Source organism: Ovis canadensis, chromosome 9 (assembly GCF_042477335.2).
Source record: "Ovis canadensis isolate MfBH-ARS-UI-01 breed Bighorn chromosome 9, ARS-UI_OviCan_v2, whole genome shotgun sequence".
Taxonomy (NCBI): Eukaryota; Metazoa; Chordata; class Mammalia; order Artiodactyla; family Bovidae; genus Ovis; species Ovis canadensis.
This window is the reverse complement of record NC_091253.1, coordinates 78081192-78108560: the sequence shown is the minus strand read 5'-3', so window position 1 is coordinate 78108560 and position 27369 is coordinate 78081192. Positions and strand designations below refer to the sequence as shown.

General features: G+C 38.1%; 1 protein-coding gene across 1 annotated transcript in view; it reads right to left on the bottom strand.

The window, feature by feature from the left end:
* Window positions 1-27369, bottom strand: part of NUDCD1 (NudC domain containing 1) — a 99548-nt gene that overhangs the window by 61279 nt on the left and 10900 nt on the right. The window contains exons 2-3 of the mRNA XM_069600370.1: window positions 23316-23470; window positions 6663-6848 (exon numbers count right to left, since the gene is read on the bottom strand). Of these exons, the coding sequence (XP_069456471.1) occupies window positions 6663-6848; window positions 23316-23470 (341 nt within the window). The remainder of the gene's footprint in view (window positions 1-6662; window positions 6849-23315; window positions 23471-27369) is intronic.

Below are 27369 nucleotides of genomic sequence, written 5' to 3'. Positions count from 1 at the left end.
TAATGCCTTCATACCTACACCGAAACCAAGCTCCACCCAAGGGCCAACAAGTTCCAAAACAAGACATACCACGCAAATTCTCCAGCAACACAGAAACAATCCCCTGAGCTTCAATATACAGGCAGCTCAATATTATCCCAAAACCTTTGATGTCCTGTAACCCATTACGGGTTACTCCACTGCACTCCAGAGAGAAGAAACCCAGCTCCACCCACCAAAACTCCAACACAAGCCTCCCTAACCAGGAAACCTTGACAAGCCACTGATAGAACCCCACCCAAAGTGAGGAAGCTCCATAATAAAGAGAACTCCACAAATTACCAGAATATAAAAAGGCCACCCCAAACGCAGCAATATAACCAAGATGAAGAGACAGAGGAATACACAGCAGGTAAAGGAACAGGAGAGCTGCCCACCAAACCAAACAAAAGAGGAAGAAGTAGGGAATCTACCGGAGAAGGAATTCCGAATATTGATAGTGAAAATGATCCAAAATCTTGAAATCAAAATGGAATCACAGATAAATAGGCTAGAGACAAAGATTGAGAAGATGCAAGAAAGGTTTAACAAGGACCTAGAAGAAATAAAAAAGAGTCAAAATATAATGAATAACGCAATAAATGAGATCAGAAACACTCTGGAGGCAACAATTAGTAGAATAACGGAGGCAGAAGATAGGATTAGTGAAATAGAAGATAGAATGGTAGAAATAAATGAATCAGAGAGGAAACAAGAAAAACGAATTAAAAGAAATGAGGACAATCTCAGAGACCTCCAGGACAATATGAAACGCTCCAACATTCAAATTATAGGAGTCCCAGAAGAAGAAGACAGAAAGAAAGATCATGAGAAAATCCTTGAGGAGATAATAGTTGAAAACTTCCCTAAAATGGGGAAGGAAATAATCACCCAAGTCCAAGAAACACAGAGAGTTCCAAATAGGATAAACCCAAGGCGAAACACCCCAAGACACATATTAATCAAATTAACAAAGATCAAACACAAAGAACAAATATTAAAAGCAGCAAGGGAAAAACAACAAATAACACACAAGGGGATTCCCATAAGGATAACAGCTGATCTTTCAATAGAAACTCTTCAGGCCAGGAGAGAATGGCAAGACATACTTAAAGTGATGAAAGACAATAACCTACAGCCCAGATTACTGTACCCAGCAAGGATCTCATTCAAATACGAAGGAGAAATCAAAAGCTTTACAGACAAGCAAAAGCTGAGAGAATTCAGCACCACCAAACCAGCTCTCCAACAAATTCTAAACGATATTCTCTAGAAAGGAAACACGAAAAGGGTGTATAAACCCGAACCCAAAACAACAAAGTAAATGGTAACGGGATCATACTTATCAATAATCACCTTAAATGTAAGGTGGGTTGAACATACCAACCAAAAGACAAAGACTGACCGAATGGATACAAAAACAAGACCCCTCTATATGCTGCTTACAAGAGACCCACCTCAAAACAAGGGACACATACAGACTGAAAGTGAAGGGCTGGAAAAAGATATACCACGCAAATAGAGACCAAAAGAAAGCAGGAGTGGCAATACTCATATCCGATAAAATAGACTTTAAAACAAAGGCTGTGAAAAGAGACAAAGAAGGCCACTACATAATGATCAAAGGAACAATCCAAGAAGAAGATATAACAATTATAAATATATATGCACCCAATATAGGAGCACCGCAATATGTAAGACAAATGCTAACAAGTATGAAAGGGGAAATCAACAATAACACAATAATAGTGGGAGACTTTAATACCCCACTCACACCTATGGACAGATCAACTAAACAGAAAATTAACAAAGAAACGCAAACTTTAAACGATACATTAGATCAGTTAGACCTAATTGATATCTACAGGACATTTCACCCCAAAACAATGAATTTCACCTTTTTTTCAAGTGCTCATGGAACCTTCTCCAGGATAGATCACATCCTGGGCCATAAATCTAAACTTGATAAATTCAAAAAAATCGAAATCATTCCAAGCATCTTTTCTGACCATAATGCATTAAGATTAGATCTCAATTACAGGAGAAAAACTATTAAAAATTCCAACATATGGAGGTTGAACAACACACTTCTGAATAACCAACAAATCACAGAAGAAATCAAAAAAGAAATCAAATTATGCATAGAAACTAATGAAAATGAAAACACAACAACCCAAAACCTGTGGGACACTATAAAAGCAGTGCTAAGAGGAAAGTTCATAGCAATACAGGCATACCTCAAGAAACAAGAAAAAAGTCAAATAAACAACCTAACTCTACAACTAAAGCAACTAGAAAAGGAAGAGTTGGAGAACCCCAGAGTGAGTAGAAGGAAAGAAATCTTAAAAATTAGGGCAGAAATAAATGCAAAAGAAACAAAAGAGACCATAGCAAAAATCAACAAAGCCAAAAGATGGTTCTTTGAAAGGATAAATAAAATTGACAAACCATTAGCCAGACTCATCAAGAAGCAAAAAGAGAAAAATCAAATCAATAAAATTAGAAATGAAAAGGGAGAGATCACAACAGACAACACAGAAATACAAAGGATCATAAGAGACTACTATCAGCAGTTGTATGCCAATAAAATGGACAACGTGGAAGAAATGGACAAATTCTTAGAAAAGTACAATTTTCCAAAACTGAACCAGGAAGAAATAGAAAATCTTAACAGACCCATCACAAGCACGGAAATTGAAACGGTAATCAGAAATCTTCCAGCAAACAAAAGCCCAGGTCCAGACGGCTTCACAGCTGAATTCTACCAAAAATTTCGAGAAGAGCTAACACCTATCCTCCTCAAACTCTTCCAGAAAATTGCAGAGGAAGGTAAACTTCCAAACTCATTCTATGAGGCCACCATCACCCTAATACCAAAACCTGACAAAGATGTCACAAAAAAAGAAAACTACAGGCCAATATCACTGATGAACATAGATGCAAAAATCCTCAACAAAATTCTAGCAATCAGAATCCAACAACACATTAAAAAGATCATACACCATGACCAAGTGGGCTTTATCCCAGGGATGCAAGGATTCTTCAATATCCGCAAATCAATCAATGTAATTCACCACATTAACAAATTGAAAAATAAAAACCATATGATTATCTCAATAGATGCAGAGAAGGCCTTTGACAAAATTCAACATCCATTTATGATAAAAACTCTACAGAAAGCAGGAATAGAAGGAACATACCTCAACATAATAAAAGCTATCTATGACAAACCCACAGCAAACATTATCCTCAATGGTGAAAAATTGAAAGCATTTCCCCTAAAGTCAGGAACAAGACAAGGGTGTCCACTTTCACCGCTACTATTCAACATAGTTCTGGAAGTTTTGGCCACAGCAATCAGAGCAGAAAAAGAAATAAAAGGAATCCAAATTGGAAAAGAAGAAGTAAAACTATCACTGTTTGCAGATGACATGATCCTCTACATGGAAAACCCTAAAGACTCCACCAGAAAATTACTAGAGATCATCAATGAATATAGTAAAGTTGCAGGATATAAAATCAACACCCAGAAATCCCTTGCATTCCTATACACGAATAATGAGAAAGTAGAAAAAGAAATTAAGGAAACAATTCCATTCACCATTGCAACGAAAAGAATAAAATACTTAGGAATATATCTACCTAAAGAAACTAAAGACCTATATATAGAAAACTATAAAACACTGATGAAAGAAATCAAAGAGGACACTAATAGATGGAGAAATATACCATGTTCATGGATCGGAAGAATCAATATAGTGAAAATGAATATACTACCCAAAGCAATTTACAAATTCAATGCAATCCCTGTCAAGCTACCAGCCACATTTTTCACAGAACTAGAACAAATAATTTCAAGATTTGTATGGAAATACAAAAAACCTCGAATAGCCAAAGCAATCTTGAGAAAGAAGAATGGAACGGGAGGAATCAACTTGCCTGACTTCAGGCTCTACTACAAAGCCATAGTCATCAAGACAGTATGGTACTGGCACAAAGACAGACATATAGATCAATGGAACAAAATAGAAAGCCCAGAAATAAATCCACACACATAAGGACACCTTATCTTCGACAAAGGAGGCAAGAATATACAATGGAGTAAAGACAATCTCTTTAACAAGTGGTGCTGGGAAAACTGGTCAACCACTTGTAAAAGAATGAAACTAGATCACTTTCTAACACCGTACACAAAAATAAACTCAAAATGGATTAAAGATCTAAATATAAGATCAGAAACTATAGAACTCCTAGAGGAGAATATAGGCAAAACACTCTCAGACATAAATCACAGCAGGATCCTCTATGATCCACCTCCCAGAATTCTGGAAATAAAAGCAAAAATAAACAAATGGGATCTAATTAAAATTAAAAGCTTCTGCACAACAAAGGAAACTATAAGCAAGGTGAAAAGACAGCCTTCTGAATGGGAGAAAATAATAGCAAATGAAGCAACTGACAAACAACTAATCTCAAAAATATACAAGCAACTTATGCAGCTCAACTCCAGAAAAATAAACGACCCAATCAAAAAATGGGCCAAAGAACTAAATAGACATTTCTCCAAAGAAGACATACGGATGGCTAACAAACACATGAAAAGATGCTCAACATCACTCATTATTAGAGAAATGCAAATCAAAACCACAATGAGGTACCACTTCACACCAGTCAGAATGGCTGCGATCCAAAAATCTGCAAGCAATAAATGCTGGAGAGGGTGTGGAGAAAAGGGAACCCTCCTACACTGTTGGTGGGAATGCAAACTAGTACAGCCACTATGGAGAACAGTGTGGAGATGCCTTAAAAAATTGCAAATAGAACTCCCTTATGACCCAGCAATCCCACTGCTGGGCATACACACCGAGGAAACCAGAATTGAAAGAGACACATGTACCCCAATGTTCATCGCAGCACTGTTTATAATAGCCAGGACATGGAAACAACCTAGATGTCCATCAGCAGATGAATGGATAAGAAAGCTGTAGTACATATACACAATGGAGTATTACTCAGCCGTTAAAAAGAATTCATTTGAATCAGTTCTGATGAGATGGATGAAACTGGAGCCAATTATACAGAGTGAAGTAAGCCAGAAAGAAAAACACCAATACAGTATACTAACAAATATATATGGAATTTAGGAAGATGGCAATGACGACCCTGTATGCAAGACAGGAAAAAAGACACAGATGTGTATAACGGACTTTTGGACTCAGAGGGAGAGGGAGAGGGTGGGATGATTTGGGAGAATGGGAATTCTAACATGTATACTATCATGTAAGAATTGAATCGCCAGTCCATGTCTGACGCAGGATGCAGCATGCTTGGGGCTGGTGCATGGGGATGACCCAGAGAGATGTTGTGGGGAGGGAGGTGGGAGGGGGGTTCATGTTTGGGAACGCATGTAAGAATTAAAGATTTTAAAATTAAAAAAATAAATAAATTAAAAAAAAAAAGAAGTTAAACAGAAAAAAAAAAAAAAAAAACTCAACATTGAGAAAACTAAGATCATGGCAACCAGTCTCATCACTTCATGGCAAAAAGACGGGGAAACAATGGAAAGAGTGAGAGACTTTACTTTTGGGGGCTTCAAAATCACTGCAGATGGTGACTGCAGCCATGAAATTAAAAGACGCTTGTTCCTTGGAAGAAAAGCTATGGCTAACCTAGGCATATTAAAAAGTGGAAACATTACTTTGCCAACAAATGTCCATCTAGTCAAAGCTATGGTTTTTCCAGTAGTCACGTATGGATGTGAGAGTTGGACTGTGAAGAAAGCTGAGCGCCAAAGAATCGATGCTTTTGAACTGTGGTGTTGGAGAAGACTCCTGAGAGTCCCTTGGACGGCAAGGAGATTCAACCAGTACATACTAAAGCAAATCAGTCCCGAATATTCACTGGAAAGACTGATGGTGAAGCTAAAACTCCAATACTTTGGCCACCTGACACAAAGCAGTGACTCCTTGGAAAAGACCCTGATGGTGAGAAAGAGTGAAGGCAGGAGGAGACGGGCACGACAGAGGATGAGATGGTTGGAAGGCATCACCGACTCTTTGGACATGAGTTTGAGTAAGCTCCAGAGTTGGTGATGGACAGGGAAGCCTGGTGTGCTGCAGTCCATGGGGTCACAAAGAGTTGGACACGACTGAGCGACTGAACTGATGCTATGGTATATTTTTCTAATAGTTACTATTTGACTAGTTTAAACATATCAGACAGCCAAGTGGTGCAGTAGAAGCATGCTAGGCTCATAAATATATTTGAGAATAAAACATGAGAAAAGGAGAAAAGACATGACAATGTAATTCTCTGGCCAACTCTTTACAAAAAAGAAGGCAGCAAGGTCAATGCTTAAGGTACTGCTTTACACTTGAGAAGAACTCAATTGGTATTTGCTGAAAAACAAATGCAAGTCTTGACAACTGTACTCACCCCAGATCAAAACAGGAATAGCTAATATGTCAGTTTCACAAAAGGTAAACATTTTATTTAAAAGATATCCAAAATACTATATATTATAAAAATCAAGAGGTCACATGTAAACCATCCCTAAAAAGGTGTTATTTCAAAATCATTAAGATCTAATTAGAATATACTTTCCATACTCAGCATTAAGTCTAAAGAAAAACAAAACAACTCACCTCCCATTTTTCAGAAGCACTATTTCCACGTTCACCTGTTCCAATGAGATACAGTCTTCCAGTCCCATCTGACAAAGTAACCCAGGTAGAAGACGTGAAATGGATGGATGCGCAAAGGCGATTGTCACATGCTGTCAAATCTGTAGGAAGTCGAAACACCTCTCGTGGTTTTCCTAAGGCAGTATCCTAAACAGAAGCCGAACATTAAGAATGAATCCCTCCCTCTCCTTGACACAAACACACACAGAATAAAGATATCAGCAGTGCACTGGTTATTCTCCTCTTCACAAGTAGGTGCCCAAGTCCCCTGCTTGAGTATGAGCTGTCCCACTAGCTCACTTGTAACAAACAGAAGTGACGGTATGTGACTTTTTAGGTTAGGTCATACAAGACTGTACATCTTGTACCTTGCTCTTTCTCTTCAATTGTACGTGACAGACCCATGTGAGGAGGCACTCAGGGCTCCTGACAACCACCAGCAGCAGCCCCTGAGTGAAGTTCGGAAGTGTACCCTTCAGCTCTAGTCAGGCTTTTGGACCACTGCAGTTGTGGCTGACATCTTGGCTACATTCTCTTGACATCTTGGCTAAGCCATTCTGATTTCTCACTGAAACTGTGAGAAGACAAACATTTACTGTTTCAAGTTACTAAGTCCTGAAGTAATTTATTACACAGCAATAGATAACTAATGCAATGCAGTAATCTAGTCTTCATTCTTAAGTTTAAAATTAACGAGCAGTATTTTAACTAATTGGAAATAACACATCGTGCTCTAAATTCCTACACAGACATCTCTGTGGTATGAAAATACTATGTTATGTTATTAACAACTTGCGTTTTTGTTAACGTATTTTTATTGTGTATATATATATATGTCCTTATATATATGAGCATATACTCTCATGCTTCATGCTCAGTAGTGTCCGACTCGCTGTGACCCCAGTGATTGTGGCCCACCAGGCTCCTCTCTCCATGGGATTTTCTCAGGCAAGAATACTGGAGTAGCTTGCTATTTCCTCCTCCAAGTGACCTTCCCAACCGAGAGATCCAATCCGTGTCTCTTGCATATCTCCTGCACTGGCAGGTGGATTCTTTACTACTGAACCATCTGGGAAGGCCATAAGATAAAGTAGCAAGATGGATTACATCATTAAAATGTTTTACAAGAAAATACATAAAAAAGGGCTACAACTCAGAAAATAAACTTCCCCTCATACACCAAACTGTATTCAATTCAATTTTTATTCTTGTTTTAGTTATTAGTTAACAGGTTTTCCTGTAGTATAGAAATAATCCTTGACTGATATATTTCAGGGTTTGTCTGGTGGCTCAGTTGGTAAAGAATCTGCCTGCAATGTGGGAGACCTGTATTCAATCCCTGGGTTGGGAAGATCCCCTGGAGAAAGGAAAGGCTACCCAGTCCAGTATTCTGGCCTGGAGAATTCCATGGACTGTATAGTCCACAGGGTCACCAAAAGTTGGATGCAACTGAGCGACTTTCACTTTTCTTATATTTCATTCCCTGCTTCTAGAACTGTTTAGATTAATATATATATACATACACTAAAAAAGATTTAATTAATTAAACTATGTCCTTATTAGCCTCAAGTTTTTTAGTGACCTATTGTTTCTTCTAAAGCATGCAATTCTGTGTTTTTTTAAAGGGCACCTTTCCTTTTTGTACTCATATTTTACTGATTTATATAATACTGCATTAAATAATGAAAATGCATTGACAAACACAGTTGACAAGTTTTTAGAATGAGAAAATCTGATTATTACTGATGTAAAACTCAGCTAGCAGAAACAGAATTATAACAGGAGAGAACTGAGCAGCCTACTAGCAATACATATCAAACTTACTGTGGTCTTCAGTCAGTAAGTTATTAAAAAAGAATAGAGAATATCAGTTAATCCAGTCAGCTAAGTGAAAGGCAAGCAAGAGAAATTTTACTGCAAGCTAATGCCTGTGTAGGCATTTAGAACATGATGTTGAATTTCCAATTATTGTGAAAGAAATGGACTAGTCAACAAATAGTAGTGGAACATTAGGGAATTTTAGGGGAAAAAAGAACATACAAAAACATTCCTTATTCCAGATAGATCAATAATCTAAATGTTTTAACAGAAAAGTAAAGTAGCTTTGTTAGAAGATTGTTTTAATAATCTCAGGGTGGAGAAAGCCTTCTTATGAGTAAATAAAAGACATACAGGAGGTAAGAAGACAAATACTTGCCACAAATATAACACAGTACTAGTAACATACAAAATACCTTTAAAACTCAATAAGAATGACAAGGTTATCATTTTTTTCATAGTAAAAGAATATGAATAGGAAAACTATGGTTTGGAAAAAAAAAGGCCAAATGATACCTCCATTAGCCAGGAAAAAAAAAAAATCTTAGACTGTTAATGTCTGTTCTTGGCTAAAGTGCCCTGTTGGTAGGAACAGAAGTATAGGCTGTTCGCAATTATTATAAATCAAATTTTATGATGGGTTACATACCCTTTAGTGGGCTTCCCAGGTGGCTCAGTGGTAAAGAATCTGCCTGCCCATGCAGGAGACGTGGGTTCTATCCCTGGGCTGGGAAGACCCTCCAGAGAAGAGACTGGCTACCCACTCCAGTATTCTTGCCTGGAGAATCCCATGGACAGAGGAGCCTGGTGGGCTACAGTCCATGGGGTTGCAAATGAGTTGGGCATGACTTAGTGACTAAACAACAACAAATACAATTCCACTTCTAGAATACTTGCACAGGTACACTAAGATCCACATAACAAGAATGTTTACTTTAATGATGAAAATGACAAAATGTGCTAATAAAAACTAAGATACAATCTAGTCGTTTATCAATAGTGAGGAAGAGAACAGCAGCACCTGACAGCCCAGTGCTAGCCTGGCAGTATCAGCGAGGACTTGGCTTTGCTATGAGCTAGTGACACTAACAGCTATATTCTCCTGATAAACAATTTCACAGAACATCATCATCAGACAAGGACACTGCGTGACCTCTGTCATTATGACTAAACAAGAGAAAAACAGCATCACGCCATAATGGTAACTGAATACATATAAAATATGAATGCTGTCAGAGCCACAAAGAGGATCCTAATCCATGCCAATATCACTTATCACAGCTTAAGCCTTGGTCCAGTCTTCCCTCCTTCTGGACAAGACTTACTAAGATACCCATCATGGAATTATCCAGTTTCCTAACAGTAGCCAACCCAGAGCAAAGCCCCAGTTTCTAAAATCCTCTCCCCAAACCATCCAATACAAGCCTAATCCTACAATGTCCTTTCTAACATCCTCTTACTCAGACAGCCTGTGGTTCCCCATCGTACACATCCCTCCTCTGCTTCACAAAGTAATAAATCCAGTGTGTTCAAATATAAACGTGTACCTGGCATCTCTGTCTGGAGAACACTGGCAGATGAGTGGTTAACTGGCATAACCATCCTTTGGAATACCAAATAACGTAGTTATACTAAAGTAGATTTAATTTTTTAAGATTTTTTTAGTCTTTGTTTAAAAATGTTGGCCCATTTGTAAAGTCTTTGTTGAATTTGTTATACTATTGCTTCTGTTTTATGTTTTTTGTCTGTGAGGCATGTGGGATCTTGGCTCCCTGACCAGGGACTGAAAACCTGCACCCCCTTCACTGGAAGGCAAAGTCTTAACTACCAGACCACCAAGTCCCCTGAAGTAGATTTATAATACATTAAAAAGATCTCCAAGATAATGACTGAAAAAAAAATGCAGATGCAGAAAACACATAAATCCACATATGTTGGAACAAACACTGTGATATGACAGCACAGAGTAAGCTATAGACAGACAGGGGTATTCCAGCGTTTACCATTAGAAACGAAAACGAGATCTGGTGGTAAAGGAGACTGGTGGTCAAGGGGAAATTGCTATTATTGCTTCAATACATTGCTTTTTTTTTTTTAAAGCACTGAATAATTTACATGTGATATACATAATTAAAAGATATGAATAAGTTAAAATAAAATGCAACTTCTTCCTCAAAATAGGTGTTACAAAGCAAAGTTTCTAGTGGTCTCCCCCACTACATGCCCTTCACAACATCTAAGCCAGGGAATCATTGTTAGGAAGCAATCATTCTTCATTTCATACTCCATCCTAAAGATGGCTTTAAGCCATCTTCTTTTAAATACAAGGCTTCACATAACTGAGACTGCTAGGCATCTGATTATTGGATGTGAATGTCAGTCACTTAGTCGTGTCCAACTCTTTGCGACCCCATGGAATATGATTACCAATAAATGAGTGCAACATCCAATAGAATGATAAAGATATTCAAGTATATATATGTGAAGCCAAAATAATTAAATTAAAAATGCAAAAGAAAACACAGTTATCTTGAAGCTAAATGATAGTTTATGTGAAAGAACCTAAAATGTTCCTGATCTTTGAAATCTAGTTTTCAGAATATTTTAATTTTAAATGGACTGTAGGCAACAAAATATTTTCTTCTGCATTAATAAATCAAATTAGAGTACTAAATTATTTCTGAATACCCTCCATTAACAGTTTTACAGTGTCTTAATAATAAAGCTTTATGTAATTAGCATCTATAATGTCCTGTTCCCAATCAATTTCTTCTTCCAGTCAAAAAAAAAGTTAACATTACTATGTTCAAAGCTGTTGACAAGCATTCTAAGATAACATTACACAGCTGAATTGTGAATGAATTAAAATTTCAATGATAAATGAAGTACTTCTTGAATGATAATAATGTACAGTATTGTATTAAATAACTGCTTTGACTTTTGCCATCTCATTAATTATTTCCAAACCTTATGAAGTTGAAATTATTATCCTACTTGAAAAATATAAAAAGCTCTGCTCAAAAAAAATAAATAATTTGCCTATAACTCCACTGCTAGAAATGGGAGGGCCAATATTCAAATATTGGTTGACTGCACTCCAAAAATTGGTCTTTCCTATCTTCCACACTTTCTTAAGAAGAAATCAATTTTCAAGTTTTTCTAAACAAATGATATGTCAGAAGTGAATGCAACTTATAAAGTAACACCTCCCCCCCAAAAAAAACCCTCTAGTATGAACGAAACTACTATATTCAGTTTTTCTTTCAGGCTAATACATTATACAGTATTTTAATTAGATTCCTAAGTCAATAAAACATATCACAAAAATATCACTGTCCACATATTGTGTACAAATGACACTCTAAACAAACAGCAAATTAGTACTAATACATGAACTACATATTTATGAAAACATCTTAAAACAGGAAATCTTAATTACTGCTACAAGAAGACAAGCTCTTAACTAACAAAGCTTTTTTCTAATACATGTACATTTATAGAAAACACTACTGAAGTTTAAAAAAAATATAGTCTAACTAAACAAGGATGCCATTTACTATTAGACACTGATATTTAAAAACTTGCCCTTTTAAAATGGAGTGATGTTTTTCTGCAGAAAGATTTTTATCACTACTAACTATTTGGAAGGAAAAAAAGTCTTCCTATATCCTTCTTCTTTCCCCCACTTTTTTGCTAGAACTTTAAGGAAAGGTGTTTTAAATGAATTGTAATTTGATTAAGTAATGTCTTTATGTACCAAAGCTTTCAATAGTGTATTAAGCACACACAGTTCCAAGAACTTTACACCTTTCATTTTTTTTTAACCAGATAAATCACCGGCTCCCTGCTAGTAAACTCAACTGTAGAACATATGCTGGACTCAGGTCTAGATAAGAATATACTGGTAAATAACTGAGCTAGACTAGCAAGTAACTGTAACCAGTAACTCTGAGACAGTCTCACAAGTGCACACTTCAGATGGAACCAGTAACTCTCCTCTGGATCTTTACATGCAATTTAAAGAGGCATCACAAGATGATGCTCTTTATTACCAAAAACATGAGTTTTTCAGATATAAGAAATTAGGACAGAATTAATCCCCTAAACATTAAGAAACAGAACACAGTACTTTAAGCCCTAATATGATAAAATGACAATATAATAAAGAATCAAATTTTAAACACTTTTTTTTTGCTTTTCTAAGGAACTGGAATTTTTCTACTTCCTACGTGAACTTCCTTTCAACTGACATTTTTCTGAAATTAAGGACTGTAAACCACAAGCTGGCTTGTGGCTGAGATTCCCAGGTGGCTCAGTGGTAAAGAATCTGCCTGCCAATGCAGGAGACACGGGAGAAGCAGGGTCGATCCCTGGGTTGGGAAGATCCCCTGGAGAAGGAAATGGCAACCCACTCCAGTATTCTTGCCTGGAGAATCCACGGACAGAGGAGCCTGGCGGGCTGCAGTCTGACACAACTGAGCAAACACACCCACAAACTGCTGATTTGGACCTTATCAACACAATGCCTCTATAAACCTGTGTTGCACTGCTGCCACCTGCCGGCTCCTGAAAAAATCTAAAGGTTAAACAACTTGTGGATTTCCTTTCTTAGGCCCTACAGCCTTCATTCACTGTGACCACAATAATGTTTAGCCCAAATTAACAAGGATGGTAATTTTTCTAAATCAGCCACAAATAAAAACCTCCTTGAGATTTGTGCATGTGTGCCTTTGACTAAAAAAAGAAAATCAGACAATAAAAGTTATGTAAGAATTGTTTTCACTTGAAAAAAAAAAAAAAGCCAATGTATAACCACAGCAGCCAATACTCTCCACCTGCTCCCAATATAGTTCAAAGAGCAAGCTGATTTCCTTTGTTGCTGATCAAAAAAATAAGAAGTTAGTGTGGTATTCTTCTGTACCACTGGTGCAGAGTTTCACAAAACTTGGTCACTAGACCAGAAGCAAAGTGATCTGCAATGTTTGATAAAATGAAGATTCCCAGACCACAACCAACCCTAACAAACTGAATCAGAATCTTTGGGAACCACAACCAGAAATTAGCTTTTGGTTTTGATCAATTGCTCCAAATGATTCTGATGTGCAATACAGTTTGAAAACCAAAGACAAAAAGCTGACTTAAGCAGAAAACTAAAACAATCCCAAATATGGTTTTTAAAAATAAAATAATGATATCCTTATAAAGTTTGATTAAGGAAAAAGAGGAAAATGAAAGGAGAGAAAAGATAATTTTTTTCCTAGAAAAAATATACAGTACTATCCACGAAACAGAGTTTGAGTAAACCAATTACAACAGAATAAACTGGATAGGTGGTCAGAGAATTACCATTAAAAAGAAGATGATATATATCAGGTCTGAAGAGAATCTTTATTTAATATATAAAGAGCAGATTACTCCAATCCTAAACTATTCCAGTTCCAGAAAACTCTACAATTCAAGGAAGCCAGCAAAACTTTAATCAAAATCTGTTATCAACAAAACATAAAAAAACAACGTAACTTGTGAAAACAAATACAAATATTATAAATAAAATGTCAGCAAATAGAACCAATAAGGTATCAAAAGAATAATGCATTCTAACCTAAAATTTATTTGAGGAACTTAAGAAATCAAGAAATTTTTAGAATTATATCAATTTAATTTACTATACTGATACATTAACAATAGGTGGGTTCTGAAAAGGCATGCAATAAAATTCATCAGGCATAATAAAAATATTCAATAGAAACTGAAAGAAGCAAGTTTACAACAATAAAGTGAAAGTCACTCAGTCATGTCCAACTCTTTGCAAGGATATGGCCTGTACAGTCCATGGAATTCTCCAGGTCAGAATACTAGAGTGGGTAGCTATTCCCTTCTCCAGGGGATCTTCCCAACGCAGGGATCAAACTCAGGTCTCCTCCATTGTGGGCAGACTCTTTACCAGTTGAGCCACAAGGGAAGCCCAAGAATACTGGAGTGGATAGCCTATCTCTTCTCCAGCGGATCTTTCTGAGCCAGGAATTGAACTGGGGTCTCCTGCATTGCAGGCGGATTCTTTACCAACTGAGCTATCTAAAACCAACAGTGAGTTGGTCATTTAAAAAGTCATTTAAAAGCCATTACAATTAAAATCAAAAGGTAAATATTATTATTCAACACTGTCTCAGAGGTTCTTCAAGAAGACAAAAAGGAAATGACACAGGAATTTTTTTCTACTTTCACAAACACTAGAAAAGGAGACACAAAACCATTTCCTTTTGCTAATGATGGAACTATCAATTTTGAAAGCCTAAATGGGAACAGGTAAAAATTACTGAATTATAAATTAAGGTGACTGCTTACACAATAAATAGTCTATCAATAAACCTCTAGGAAAGAAAATAGAAAAAACTATATTCTATTAACGAGAGGCAAAAACCATAAAATAGTCAAAATTAAACTTGAGCATAAGACCAAAGGAAAATGATAAAAATACTACTTTAAGGATATAAAACAAAATATAAATAAATGAAAGGACACACACCATGTTCTTGGGTAAAAAATAGAAAGTTCGCAAAATGCCAATTCTTCCCAAATTAATATAAACTAATTCACTCTATCAAAAAATGAGATTTCTCTATTGAAAGTTTTAATTAGACTGACAGCCCAGTAACCACAGGAGTAAAGGACACCACAGAAAGAAAAACAGAGGAATCAGCAAATGCCCACCTATCAAAAGATGAGACTACAGATTCTTTTCTTTGGATACCAGAAAGCCACAGTCAGGCCTTATACGTCTCAGACAAGAAACCAAAGGACTCCTCTCTGGGGACATCTGGAAGCCCAGGAGATTTGCAAAAACTAGCATTCAGGTCAGGGGATTCTCACTTAAGCATACGGCTGTCACTAGTTGGGGGGAGAAAAAAACATATATAGATATATGTAGGTCTTCTCAATAGAACATCTAATAAACTATATTTAGAGTGTATATTATGTCTTTTCAACTAAATAGTGAAAAGGACTTTGTAATCCAATTGCCTAAAAGAGAATACATATGAAGTGCTAAAAAAAATTCAGGGATGAGAATGACAACTGAGAACCAGGAAAGAATGCCACTTGTAGAAATTTTCCCAGAAGTCATGCATTCAAAATTATGGCTTCCTTATTGATTTCCAAGGGTGGGGGGTGGGGGTGGGGTGGGGACTTTCTAATTTACTAGAAAGTTAAATATATTTAAATGTAGACTACATTTAGAAATATGTACATTGCTTTGAACATGTACAAACATACTAAAAAGGTTGTTATTTCAATGTCAAGTTCAAATTGGGAAAGCGAGGAAAGGAAGCAGTTCAGTTCACATTCTACTGGAAATTAATAAACTAGAAGAGACGTTACTTTGTACACTGCAGCATTCTCAGTGTCTACAATAATGCGTAACATATACTACGTATTCAATAAACATTTTGAATGTCATGTGAACAGTATAAATTAGACTGACTGAGGCTCCATAAGTCAATATTCTTAAAGACTCTCCAGATTTTAGATTTGTCTTCTGAAACAAAGCATAACAGACTCTTTAAGCATATGCAGAGTATGGATGTGTATGATCATATATGGGCCAAAGAGTAAACATGTATGTGCACAGGCTATCTGGCCTGCACACACTATCCCAGCACACAGTGTATATAGAGTATATGTGTATATAGTGTCTTTAATGAGTCAACAGACAGGCAAAGACACACTAAACCAAATAAGGAACTATAATGAATTATTAGAAGCTAGACAATGGGACAGGATAAGGAATCAAAGATGTATTAGTCTTTGCTCTGATTCCATGTCAAGAAAGCTATCAAAAAAAAAAAAATTACAGAAAAAAAGCCACCAAATAAAATAATTTTATTTCCTAAGGAAATTTTTCAATAGAAGAAAAGGATACTGATAACTAGGCCACATTGCTTATCTACAGTATTTCAAATGCAGTCATGAACTTTAATTCTCTAGATTTCCAATCTTGTGATTTGAATTGGAATTAGTATCCAAAATCATGATTATCAATGAGTGAACTGATAAAACCAAGCTTTTGGCCCTGTGACCCTGCTGACATCCCTCTCCTGACCATGCATGCTGCTGCTGCTAAGTTACTTCAGTCGTGTCCGACTCTGTGCGACCCCATAGATGGCAGCCCACCAGGCTCCCCCGTCCCTGGGATTCTCCAGGCAAGAACAGTGGAGTGGGTTGCCATTTCCTTCTCCAGTGCATGAAAGTGAAAAGTGAAAGTGAAGTCGTTCAGCCTGACCATGCATAGTAATAAACTATTTCCTCCTCCACACTATTTCTACATCTGATCCTAACTTCCATGGTGACAGGTAGCAGTAATTCAATAAATGTTTGTTGAAGAGAAATAAATATTTCTTATTCAGTAATACTATCTCAACAAACGAGACTCACACTTTTACCTGAAGAAGGAATAATAAGATAATATCAAAAGTGTAAAGCCAGCAAGCTTTAAGGAACTGTTATCCATTTTATAAACATACTAAGTAAGCCTTCTGTTGGCTGCTAGGATTATAAAAATATAAGACACACAGCCTAGATCAAGGGTTGGCAAGTTATACTCCGTAAGCCTAAAAATTAGCCTGTTGTCTTTGTAAATAAAGTTTTATTGGAATTCAACCACACTCACTGTTTACATATTGTGAATTGCCATTTTCACACACTACTATAGCAAAACTGAGCAGCTGTGACTTAAGACTGGTCCATAAACCCTGCAACATTTATTATCTAGCCCTATGCAGAAAAACTCACAGTCCACGCAGATCTGAGACTAATGGTTTGCATATCCTGGAGGAGGGAAGGGAGGACCTCAGGGTAAGCTTCCTAGATGAAACGGCTGAAACTTAAGTGAAGACTGAAGCAGCCCGAGACAGCAATCAGAGAGAAGGTAAAGAAATGGCTGGAAGCAGAGGGATGCAGGGCAGGTTTTAGTCACATGGTATTGTTAGAATGCAGTGTACCAAGTGGTGAAAGACAAAGCTGGAGAAAAGGGCATAACAGGCTACAGTTGCCAAGGTGAAGAGTTTGTATTTCTTAAACAAATATATCACTTTATGCTTATACTTGCCAGAAAAATAAAAACCAAACACACACACACACACACAAATCCACCTCTGGAAGAATATATCAAGAAATTAGTAAAAAGAAATAATAGAGGGAAAGGAGAGATAAAACCAGGGTTAGAAAGACTTTACTAAATATCTTTTTTAATTTGTTTTTTAAAATCACATGAATGCATTACCTATTTTAAAATTACATGTTAAAAACTGTGTTCCTTGCCATAAAGCAAACATTTAAGGACTTTAAATGAGAGGTGTTAAGAGTAAACAAATTAGATTCTGTAGATGAAATACAGAGGAAAGCTGGAAAGAGCAAAGAGCAGTCAGGAAACTATTAACAGACCACTGATTACTTAACAATGTATTGAAGAAGCAAAAAGAATGACAATAGCTCAAAGGATGGAAAAGGAAGTAAAGGAGTTATAGTACTGTAGGGTTTTTACATTGTTTTTTAAGTAGAATAACATTAATTAAAAGAAAACTAGGATAAGTTAAGGATGAGTACTACAATCTCTACACTAACAATTAAAAATACCACAATGAAACCTTTTCTGCACCAGGACCCAGGAGAAAAGAACAGTGACCCCACAAGAGACTAAGCCAGACTTGCCTGAGTCTCTAGCAGAGGCGTGGGTCAATAGTGGCCTGCGGGGTCAGGGGCACCGAGTGCCACACATAAGTCTTTTTGAAGGAGGTGCCCATTACTGCCATTACCCCTCAGGCTAAACTACAGGGAGGGAACACAACCCCACCCATCAGCAGAAAACTGGATTAAAGATTTACTGAGCATGGCCTTTCATGACCCAGATAACAATGATGGTGTGATCACTCACCTAGAGGCAGACATCCTGGAATGTGAAGTCAAGTGGGCCTTAGGAAGCATCACTAAGAACAAAGCTAGTGGAGGTGATGGAATTCCAGTGGAGCTCTTTCAAATCCTGAAAGATGATGCTGTGAAAGTGCTGCACTCAATATGCCAGCAAATTTGGAAAACTCAGCAGTGGCCACAGGACTGGAAAAGCTGTGTTTTCATTCCAATGCCAAAGAAAGGCAATGCCAAAGAATGTTCAAACTACCACACTGACTGCACTCACCTCACATCCCAGTAAAGTAATGCTCAAAATTGCCCAAGTCAGGCTTCAGCAATACGTGAATCGTGAACTTCCAGATGTTCAAGCTGGATTTAGAAAAGGCAGAGGAACTAGAGATGAAATTGCCAACATCCATTGGATTATTGAAAAGGCAAGAGAGTTCCAGAAATATACCTACTTCTGCTTTATTGACTATGCCAAAGCCTCTGTCTGTGTGGATCACAAACCACCTGACCTGCCTCCTGAGAAACCTGTATGCAGGCAAGAAGCAACAGTTAGAACTGTACATGGAACAGACTGGCTGCAGATCAGGAAGAAGTTCAAGGCTGTATACTGTAGTGCTCAGTCGCTCAGTCGTGTCCGACTCTGTGAGACCCCGTGGACTGCAGTCTGCCAGGCTCCTCTGTACATGGGACTCTCCAGGCAAGAATACTGGAGTGGGTTGCCATTTCCTCCTCCAAGGCTGTATATTGTCACCCTGTTTGTTTAACTTAGATGCTGAGTACATTTGAGAAATGCAGGGCTGGATGAAGAACAAGCTGGAATCAAGATTGCTGGGAGAAATATCAATAACCTCAGATATGCAGATGACATCACCCTTATGGCAGAAAATGAAGAAGAACTAAAGAGCCTCTTGATGAAAGTGAAAGAGGAGAGTGAAAAACTTGGCTTAAAGCTCAACATTCAGAAAACGAAGATTAAGGCATTCGGTCCCATCACTTCATAGCAAATAGGCAGGGAAACAATGGAAATAGTGAGAGGCTTTTTTGTTTTTTGGTTTTTTTGGCTCCAAAATCACTGCAGATCATGACTGCAGCATGAAATTAAAAAACACTTGCTTCTTGGAAGAAAAGCTATGACCAACCTAGACAGCATATTAAAAAGCAGAGACATTACTAAGCCAACAAAGGTCCATCTAGCCAAGCTATGGTTTTTCCAGTACTCGTGTATGGATGTGAGAGTTGGACCATAAAGAAAGTTGAGCCCCAATGAATTGATGCTTTTGAAGTGTGATGTTGGAGAAGACTCTTTAGAGTCCCTTGGACTGCAAGGAGATCCAACACATCCATTCTAAAGGTAACCAATCCTGAATATTCACTGGAAGGACTGAAGCTGAAGCTGAAACTCCAACACTTAGGTCACCTGATGGAAAGAACTCATTGCACAACACCCTGATGCTGGGAAAGATTGAAGGCAGGAGGAGAAGGGGATGACAAAGGATGAGATGGTTGGATGGCATCACCAACTCGATGGATGTGAGTTTGAGTAGGTTCCGGGAGCTGGTGATCGACAGGGAAGCCTGGCATGCTGCAGTCCATGGGGTCCCAAAGAGTCAGACATGACTGAGTGACCGAACTGAACTGAATAAAGCATGGCCTTGCCTACCAGAACAAGACCCAGTTTCCTCCACAGCCAGTCCCTCCCATCAGGAAGCTTGCACAAGCCTCTAATCCATCAGATGGCAGACAGAATGAAAACCACAATCACAGAAAACTAAGCAAACTGATCACATGAATCACAACCTTGTCTAACCCAATGAGCTGTGAGTGAGCCATGCCATGGAGGTGAGAGAGTCATCTCCTAGGCAAGTTGATAAGAAGTCTAGGAGTCTCCAAGGAGAGAGTGGTCTGGAATTCTCAAGGAGGAACAAAGGACAAACCTTTCTCCTCTAGATTCCTTAGGATTATATAACAATAATGTAACCTGCTTGAGGACAGTCTCTGGAAAAAACCTTCTGGTTAATCCTGTTATCTTAAAATGTAAATAATGGGAGTCGGTCTAGTGAGTTCTTTACAACCTCCAAACATTCTCTGGATTCACTGTAATAGCAAACACCCTCTTCCAACACAAGAGAAGACTCTACACATGGACATCACCAGATGGTCAACACCAACATCAGACTGATTATATTCTTTGCAGCCAAAGGTGGAGAAGCTCTATACAGTCAGCAAAAAAAGACCGGGAGCTGACTGTCACTCAGATCATGAACTCCTTATTATCAAATACAGACTTAAACTGAAGAAAGTGAGGAAAACCACTAGACCATTCAGGTATGATCTAAATCAAATCCCTTATGATTATACAGTGGAAGGGAGAAATAGATTTAAGGGACTAGATGTGATAGACAGAGTGCCTGAGGAACTACGGATGGAGGTTTGTGACATTGTACAAGAGACAGGGACCATCCCCATGGAAAAGAAAAGCAAAAATGCAAAATGGCTGTCTGAGGAGGCCTTACAAATAGCTGTGAAAAGAAGAGAGGCGAAAAGCAAAGGAGAAAAGGAAAGATATAAGCATCTGAATGCAGAGTTCCAAAGAATAGCAAGGAGAGATAAGAAAGCCTTCCTCAGTGATCAATGCAAAGAAATAGAGGAAAACAATAGAATGGGAAAGACTAGAGATCTCTTCAAGAAAATTGGAGATACCAAGGGAACATTTCATGCAAAGACAGGCTCGATAAAGGACAGAAATGGTATGGACCTAACAGAAGCAGAAGATATTAAGAAGAGGTGGCAAGAATACACGGAAGAACTGGACAAAAAAGAGCTTCATGACCCAGATAATCATGATGGTGTGATCACTCACCTAGAGCCAGACATCCTGGAATGTGAAGTCAAGAGGGCCTTAGAAAGCATCACTACGAACAAAGTTAGTGAAGGTGATGGAATTCCAGTTGAGCTATTTCAAATCCTAAAAGATGATGCTGTGAAAGTGCTGCACTCAATATGCCAGCAAACTTGGAAAACTCAGCAGTGGCCACAGGACTGGAATAGGTCAGTTTTCATTCCAATCCCAAAGGCAGGCAGTGTCAAAAATGCTCAAACTCCCGCACAATTGCACTCATCTCACATGCTAGTAAAGTAATGCTCAAAATTCTGCAAGCCAGGCTTCAGCAATACATGAGCCGTGAACTTCCTGATGTTCAAGCTGGTTTTAGAAAACGCAGAGGAACCAGAGATCAAATTGCCAACATCTGCTGGATCATGGAAAAAGCAAGAGAGTTCTAGAAAAACATCTATTTCTGCTTTATTGGCTATGCCAAAGCCTTTGACTGTATGGATCACAATAAACTGGAAAATTCTGAAAGAGATGGGAATACCAGACCACATGACCTGCCTCTTCAGAAACCTATATGCAGGTCAGGAAGCAACAGTTAGAACTGGACATGGAACAACTTCTATGCAGACTACATCACGAGAAACGCTGGGCTGGAAGAAGCACAAGCTGGAATCAAAATTGCCGGGAGATATATCAATAACCTCAGATATGCAAATGACACCACCCTTGTGGCAGAAAGTGAAGAGGAACTAAAAAGCCTCTTGATGAAAGTGAGAGAGGAGAGTGAAAAAGTTGGCTTAAAGCGCAACATTCAGAAAACTAAGATCATGGCATCTGGTCCCATCACTTCATGGCAAATAGATGGGGAAACAGCGGAAACAGTGTCAGACTTTATTTTGGGGGGCTCCAAAATCACTGCAGATGGTGACTGTAGCCATGAAATTAAAAGACGCTTACTCCTTGGAAGAAAACTTATGACCAACCTAGATAACATATTCAAAAGCAGAGACATTACTTTGCCAACAAAAGTCCGTCTAGTCAAGGCTATGGTTTTTCCAGTGGTCATGTATGGATGTGAGAGTTGGACTATGAAGAAGGCTGAGCGCTGAAGAATTGATGCTTTTGAACTGTGGTACTGGAGAAGACTCTTTAGAGTCCCTTGGACTGCAAGGAGATCCAACCAGTCCATTCTGAAGGAGATCAACCCTGGGATTTCTTTGGAAGGAATGATGCTAAAGCTGAAACTCCAGTACTTTGGCCACCTCGTGCGAAGGGTTGACTCATTGGAAAAGACTCTGATGCTGGGAGGGAATGGGGGCAGGAGGAGAAGGGGACGACAGAGGGTGAGATGGCTGGAAGGCATCACTGACTCGATGGACGTGAGTCTGAGTGAACTCCGGGAGTTAGTGATGAACAGGGAGGCCTGGCGTGCCGGAATTCATGGGGTCGCAAAGAGTCGGACACGACTGAGCGACTGAACTGAACTGAACACTTACAAACTCAAAGAAAAAGAATAGAAAAAAGCAAATATTAATTAAACAAACAAAAAGCCAGGACAGCTATATTAAATATCAAAGATTTCAAGACAGTAATTATTCTCAAAGCCCAGAGATAAACGGGGATATTTTATAACGCTAAAAGGACTGATCCACAGCAGACAAAACAATCCTAAGAGATCTATCCCAATTAACCAACTTAAAAATACATTAAGCAACAGTGAACCGAAAGGGAACCACAGATAAATCCACTGTCACAGTCAGGGCTAACAACTCACATAGAAAAACCAGACATGAACAGTTACATCAATATTGAGATATAAAATACATTAAGTAACTGCCTACTCGTAGGAGTAGAGAGGAATAAGTTAAAGTAACAGGAATGAAGGGAAAAATTAAAGTTGAATTAAACAAAATGAAACCTTATACAAACTGATGATACGACTCCATATATTAAAGGTATGTGTACCTCAATTCTGTGGCCATCAGATGAAAAGTGAAAATTAAGGATCAAATTTATTGGAAAAATTCTAATATTGTAGATCTTTTTCTTACCAGCATCACTGTTAAATTCATAATTCTTCCAAGGTTATCAATGTAGTAGACACTGTCTTGATACCATGGATCACAGTGTAGGTAATTATACATTCCAAAAGCATGCATGTGTTCCAGGGTATATTGATCATCTCGAAGTTTTACTTCTGCCACAGCTGAAATATAAGAAAAATAAACATAAATACCAAGAGCTTTCCTCAGATTGTTCTTTTCTGCAGAATGCCAACAAAGTTAAGGAAAAAAAAAAAAAAACAAGAACGCTAATTACCAAGGCCTTCAGGACAATTTACTTATATTATTCATTCAAAAACAATTTCTGGGCACCAACTAGGCAATGTGTACAAAGGGTAAACAGTGAATCAAACTGACAAGGCCGTTTGCTTACAGAAGTTATAGTATAGTGCTGCGGGAGATGGAGCTTTTCACACCACACTCTTTTCTTTTAGGTACCTCTTCCTTATAATTATGAATATAAAGAACAGAGAAATTGAAAGACTCCCTGTCTTCTGGGCAAATATTAAGTACACTACATTATTAAGTGTTTTTGTATTTCTAATAATCCTTTCCTGTCTATGAACTCATTCATTTTTACTACATGTTAAGAAATAAAGAGAATGTTTTTATTATCTCATTATATAATGCTGGAAACAAATGAAGTGTAAATGGTGACTACTGTAAGGTTATACCACATCTTTCCCAAGAGTACAGAATAAAACAATATCATATCTGGAACAGAAACAAGGTTTCCTACTCAAAGAACAGTGCTTCTTTTCCACTAGGGCATTAGAGACTTCCATAATTTTACCTTTTCCAGCTTTATTGAGATATAATTGATATACAACATTATATAAGTTTAAGGTGTACAACATAATGATATATGCATGTATTGTGAACTGATTACCAAATAAGCTTATTTAACACATACATCCATCAACTCACATAGCTCCAACTGTTCTTATTATAAGAACTTATAAGATCTACTTTCTTAGCTGCTTCTACAATTTTAAATCTGCCTCCTACTCCTCCTTCTCTTCTATGTAGATAGAAACCCTTATAGTTCAGGGCTGCTCATAAACTAGAAGTAATTTCTGTTCCAAAAGGAAATACATAAGTAGACTATGCTTGGCCAGTACTTTACTTAATTATGAAACTCACTATATTCTGATTGCAAGTATTTTCATCTTTTTTCCCCAAATGCTCACCTGTCCCTACTTCTAACACCCATCTTGAGTACTGATTGACTTACATTTATTCATTTAGCAAATATTTTAATAGGCATAAGATCACAGAATCTATCTTCTTAACCCTTGTGATCCAGTGGGGAAATGGACGTTAGGCAAATAAATAAATACATTATATATAAATGTAAGTGAAGTGAAGTGAAAGTCGCTCAGTCATGTTTGACTCTGCAACCCCGTGGACTATACAAGGCCAGAATACTGGAGCGGGTAGCCGCTACCTTCTCCAAGAGATCTTCCCAACCCAGGGATAGAATCCAGGTCTCCCGCATAGCAGGTGGATTCTTTACCAGCTGAGTCACAGGGAAGACCCATATAAATGTAAATATGTATATAATTAATCACATAAATATATAATTAAACTAAAATAAATTGTACAGAGAAAAATTACTGGAGACTGTGAGAACCACTAACACTGGAAGCTGATCTACTTGGGGAGATTAATGAAGGCTTTCAAAAGTTTGAGCCAAAGGGACACAGGTTGGATCCCTGGGTTGGGAAGATCCCTTGGAGCAGGAAATGGGAACCCGCTTCAATATTCTTTCCTAGGAAATGCCATGGATAGAGGAGCCTGGCGGGCTACAGTGGATGGAGTTGCAAAGAGTCTGACTTGACTGAGCGCAAGCATACACATACACACCCACCCCTACTTATCACTGGCAAAGGACAGCAGACAAAAGTAGAAGGAAAAACATCATTTCAGAAAAACAAGTCAGAGAGTCCAACACACACACACACTCCCTTACTTATCACTGGCAAAAGATAGCAGGCAAAAGCAGAAGGAAAAACGTCATTTCAAAAAAACAAGTCAGAGTCCTACTTGACTGAGTACACACACAAAGTACGCCAACACACACACACATACGCAGGCAAAAGCAGAAGGAAAAACTTAATCTTGATTTCAAAAAACAAGTCAGAGAGTCCAACTTGACTGAGCACACACACAAAGAACACCTACACACACACACCCACCCAGCCACCCACCTTATCACAAGAACTGCACGAGGAAAGGCTACAGACGTATGAAGCTAGAGAACTGGGCAGAAGGTGGATCACAAAAGGCCTTGCTATATTCATCTTTGCTGATAAACTCAATGTAATAATTCATTTACGAGCTTTTAAGTAGGAGAGTAAGGTCTAGATTCAAATTTGGTTTGCTGCTGCTGCTAAGTTGCTTCAGTCGTGTCCAACTCTGTGCAACCCCATAGACGGCAGCCCACCAGGCTCCCCCATCCCTGGGATTCTCCAGGCAAGAACACTAGAGTGGGTTGCCATTTCCTTCTCCAATGCATGAAAGTGAAAAGTGAAAGTGAAGTCGATCAGTTGTGTCTGACCCTCAGCGACCCCATGGACTGCAGCCTACTAGGCTCCTCTGTCCATGGGATTTTCCAGGCAAGAACACTGGAGTGGGGTGCCATTGCCTACTCCGACAGAAGGTTTACTTATAACTAAATATGGAAAACAGAGCAGAGCAAAGAAAACCCTGGAAGACCCACCAGGATGCTACTGCAGTCATTCAGGTAAGAATGGCTGAAGTTTAGAGACCTCCAGAGGTAAAATCATTGCAACTTTATGATGGATTTGATAGAGGCTGAGGAAACTGTTATTACATAACTCGAGGAAGTGCTTATTTCATATGGAAGCTAAAAATACATATACACTGATTAGAAACAATTCCTGGTATTCTAGCACCACTGTGTGGATTAAACTTGATACTGCAGGAAGTATACACGCTAACATAGTGGCGCAAAGCAGTAACATGAGGCAATGATACAACAAATACATTTTCTTCATACTTGTGCCAAAGACCTGGGCAATGCTGAACAAGCCAGAAACTTCTTAGCCCTTTGCCTTAGTACAAATGCATACTCGACTGTGAATGCACGGATCTGGAAAACCGTGTTAGGAAACCATGAAACAGTCTCAGTCTTGCTGCATCCTGACAAGATTAATTCATATAATTTATTAGGGCACAAGAAAAGGGAACATTACATACTTAAAGTTACTGCATTTATCATGCCAGTCATCTCAAGTATAAAAAGGCAGGTAGAGGAAATGAAAGGAGAAAAGCAACATCCAGAATGCGAGCGATCTCTTTAGCAAAGAGCTAACAAGTCACTGTAAGTAAACTATTTCATTACCGGAAATATACCACAAGAGCCCTGCTGGAAAAGCCTTTTCCCTTATTCTTTTAAAAAGCACTTGGGGCCTAACAAGAGGGGAGTCTCCCTTAATCTTTACCTAACTTTCTTATATAACATGCATGGACCTCAAAAATCTATAGATTTTCATTCACAAATTGATTTATTGAATGTCTATTATGTGCCAGACATGGTGTTTGGCATTGAGCAAATACTGGCAAATAAGACAGACGTGGTCCCTGGCCAAGGAATGCTAACAATGGCCACAATGACAGCTTCCTGTCCTTTCAGAATATACAATTAGATTGAATTCTTTACAAAAGTCACTTCGTAGACCATTTATCTTCTTTCCACCTAGTTGCTGAGTTTGCTGCTCTTTGCATATAAAGATGTAAAGAAGCCAGAGCACAAGTCTGCAGAGCTAGTTCTGAAGCAAATGTACAGAACAAGGCAAGGCTAGATTCAGCAGCACTGCTCCCACTGAACTCTTTTAAATAATGCTTCTGTACCATCATACTTAGATCTGCTTTCCCCCAAATTTTCCTCCAGAAGAACAGGCATGAATTTTATAGTACACTTACACAAAACAATGGTTACACGGCTTTTCTCTCCCTTTATTTTAATTATTGCCTAAATTTTTTTAACCAGCTTTTATTCTCCTTGCCTTGAAGAAAC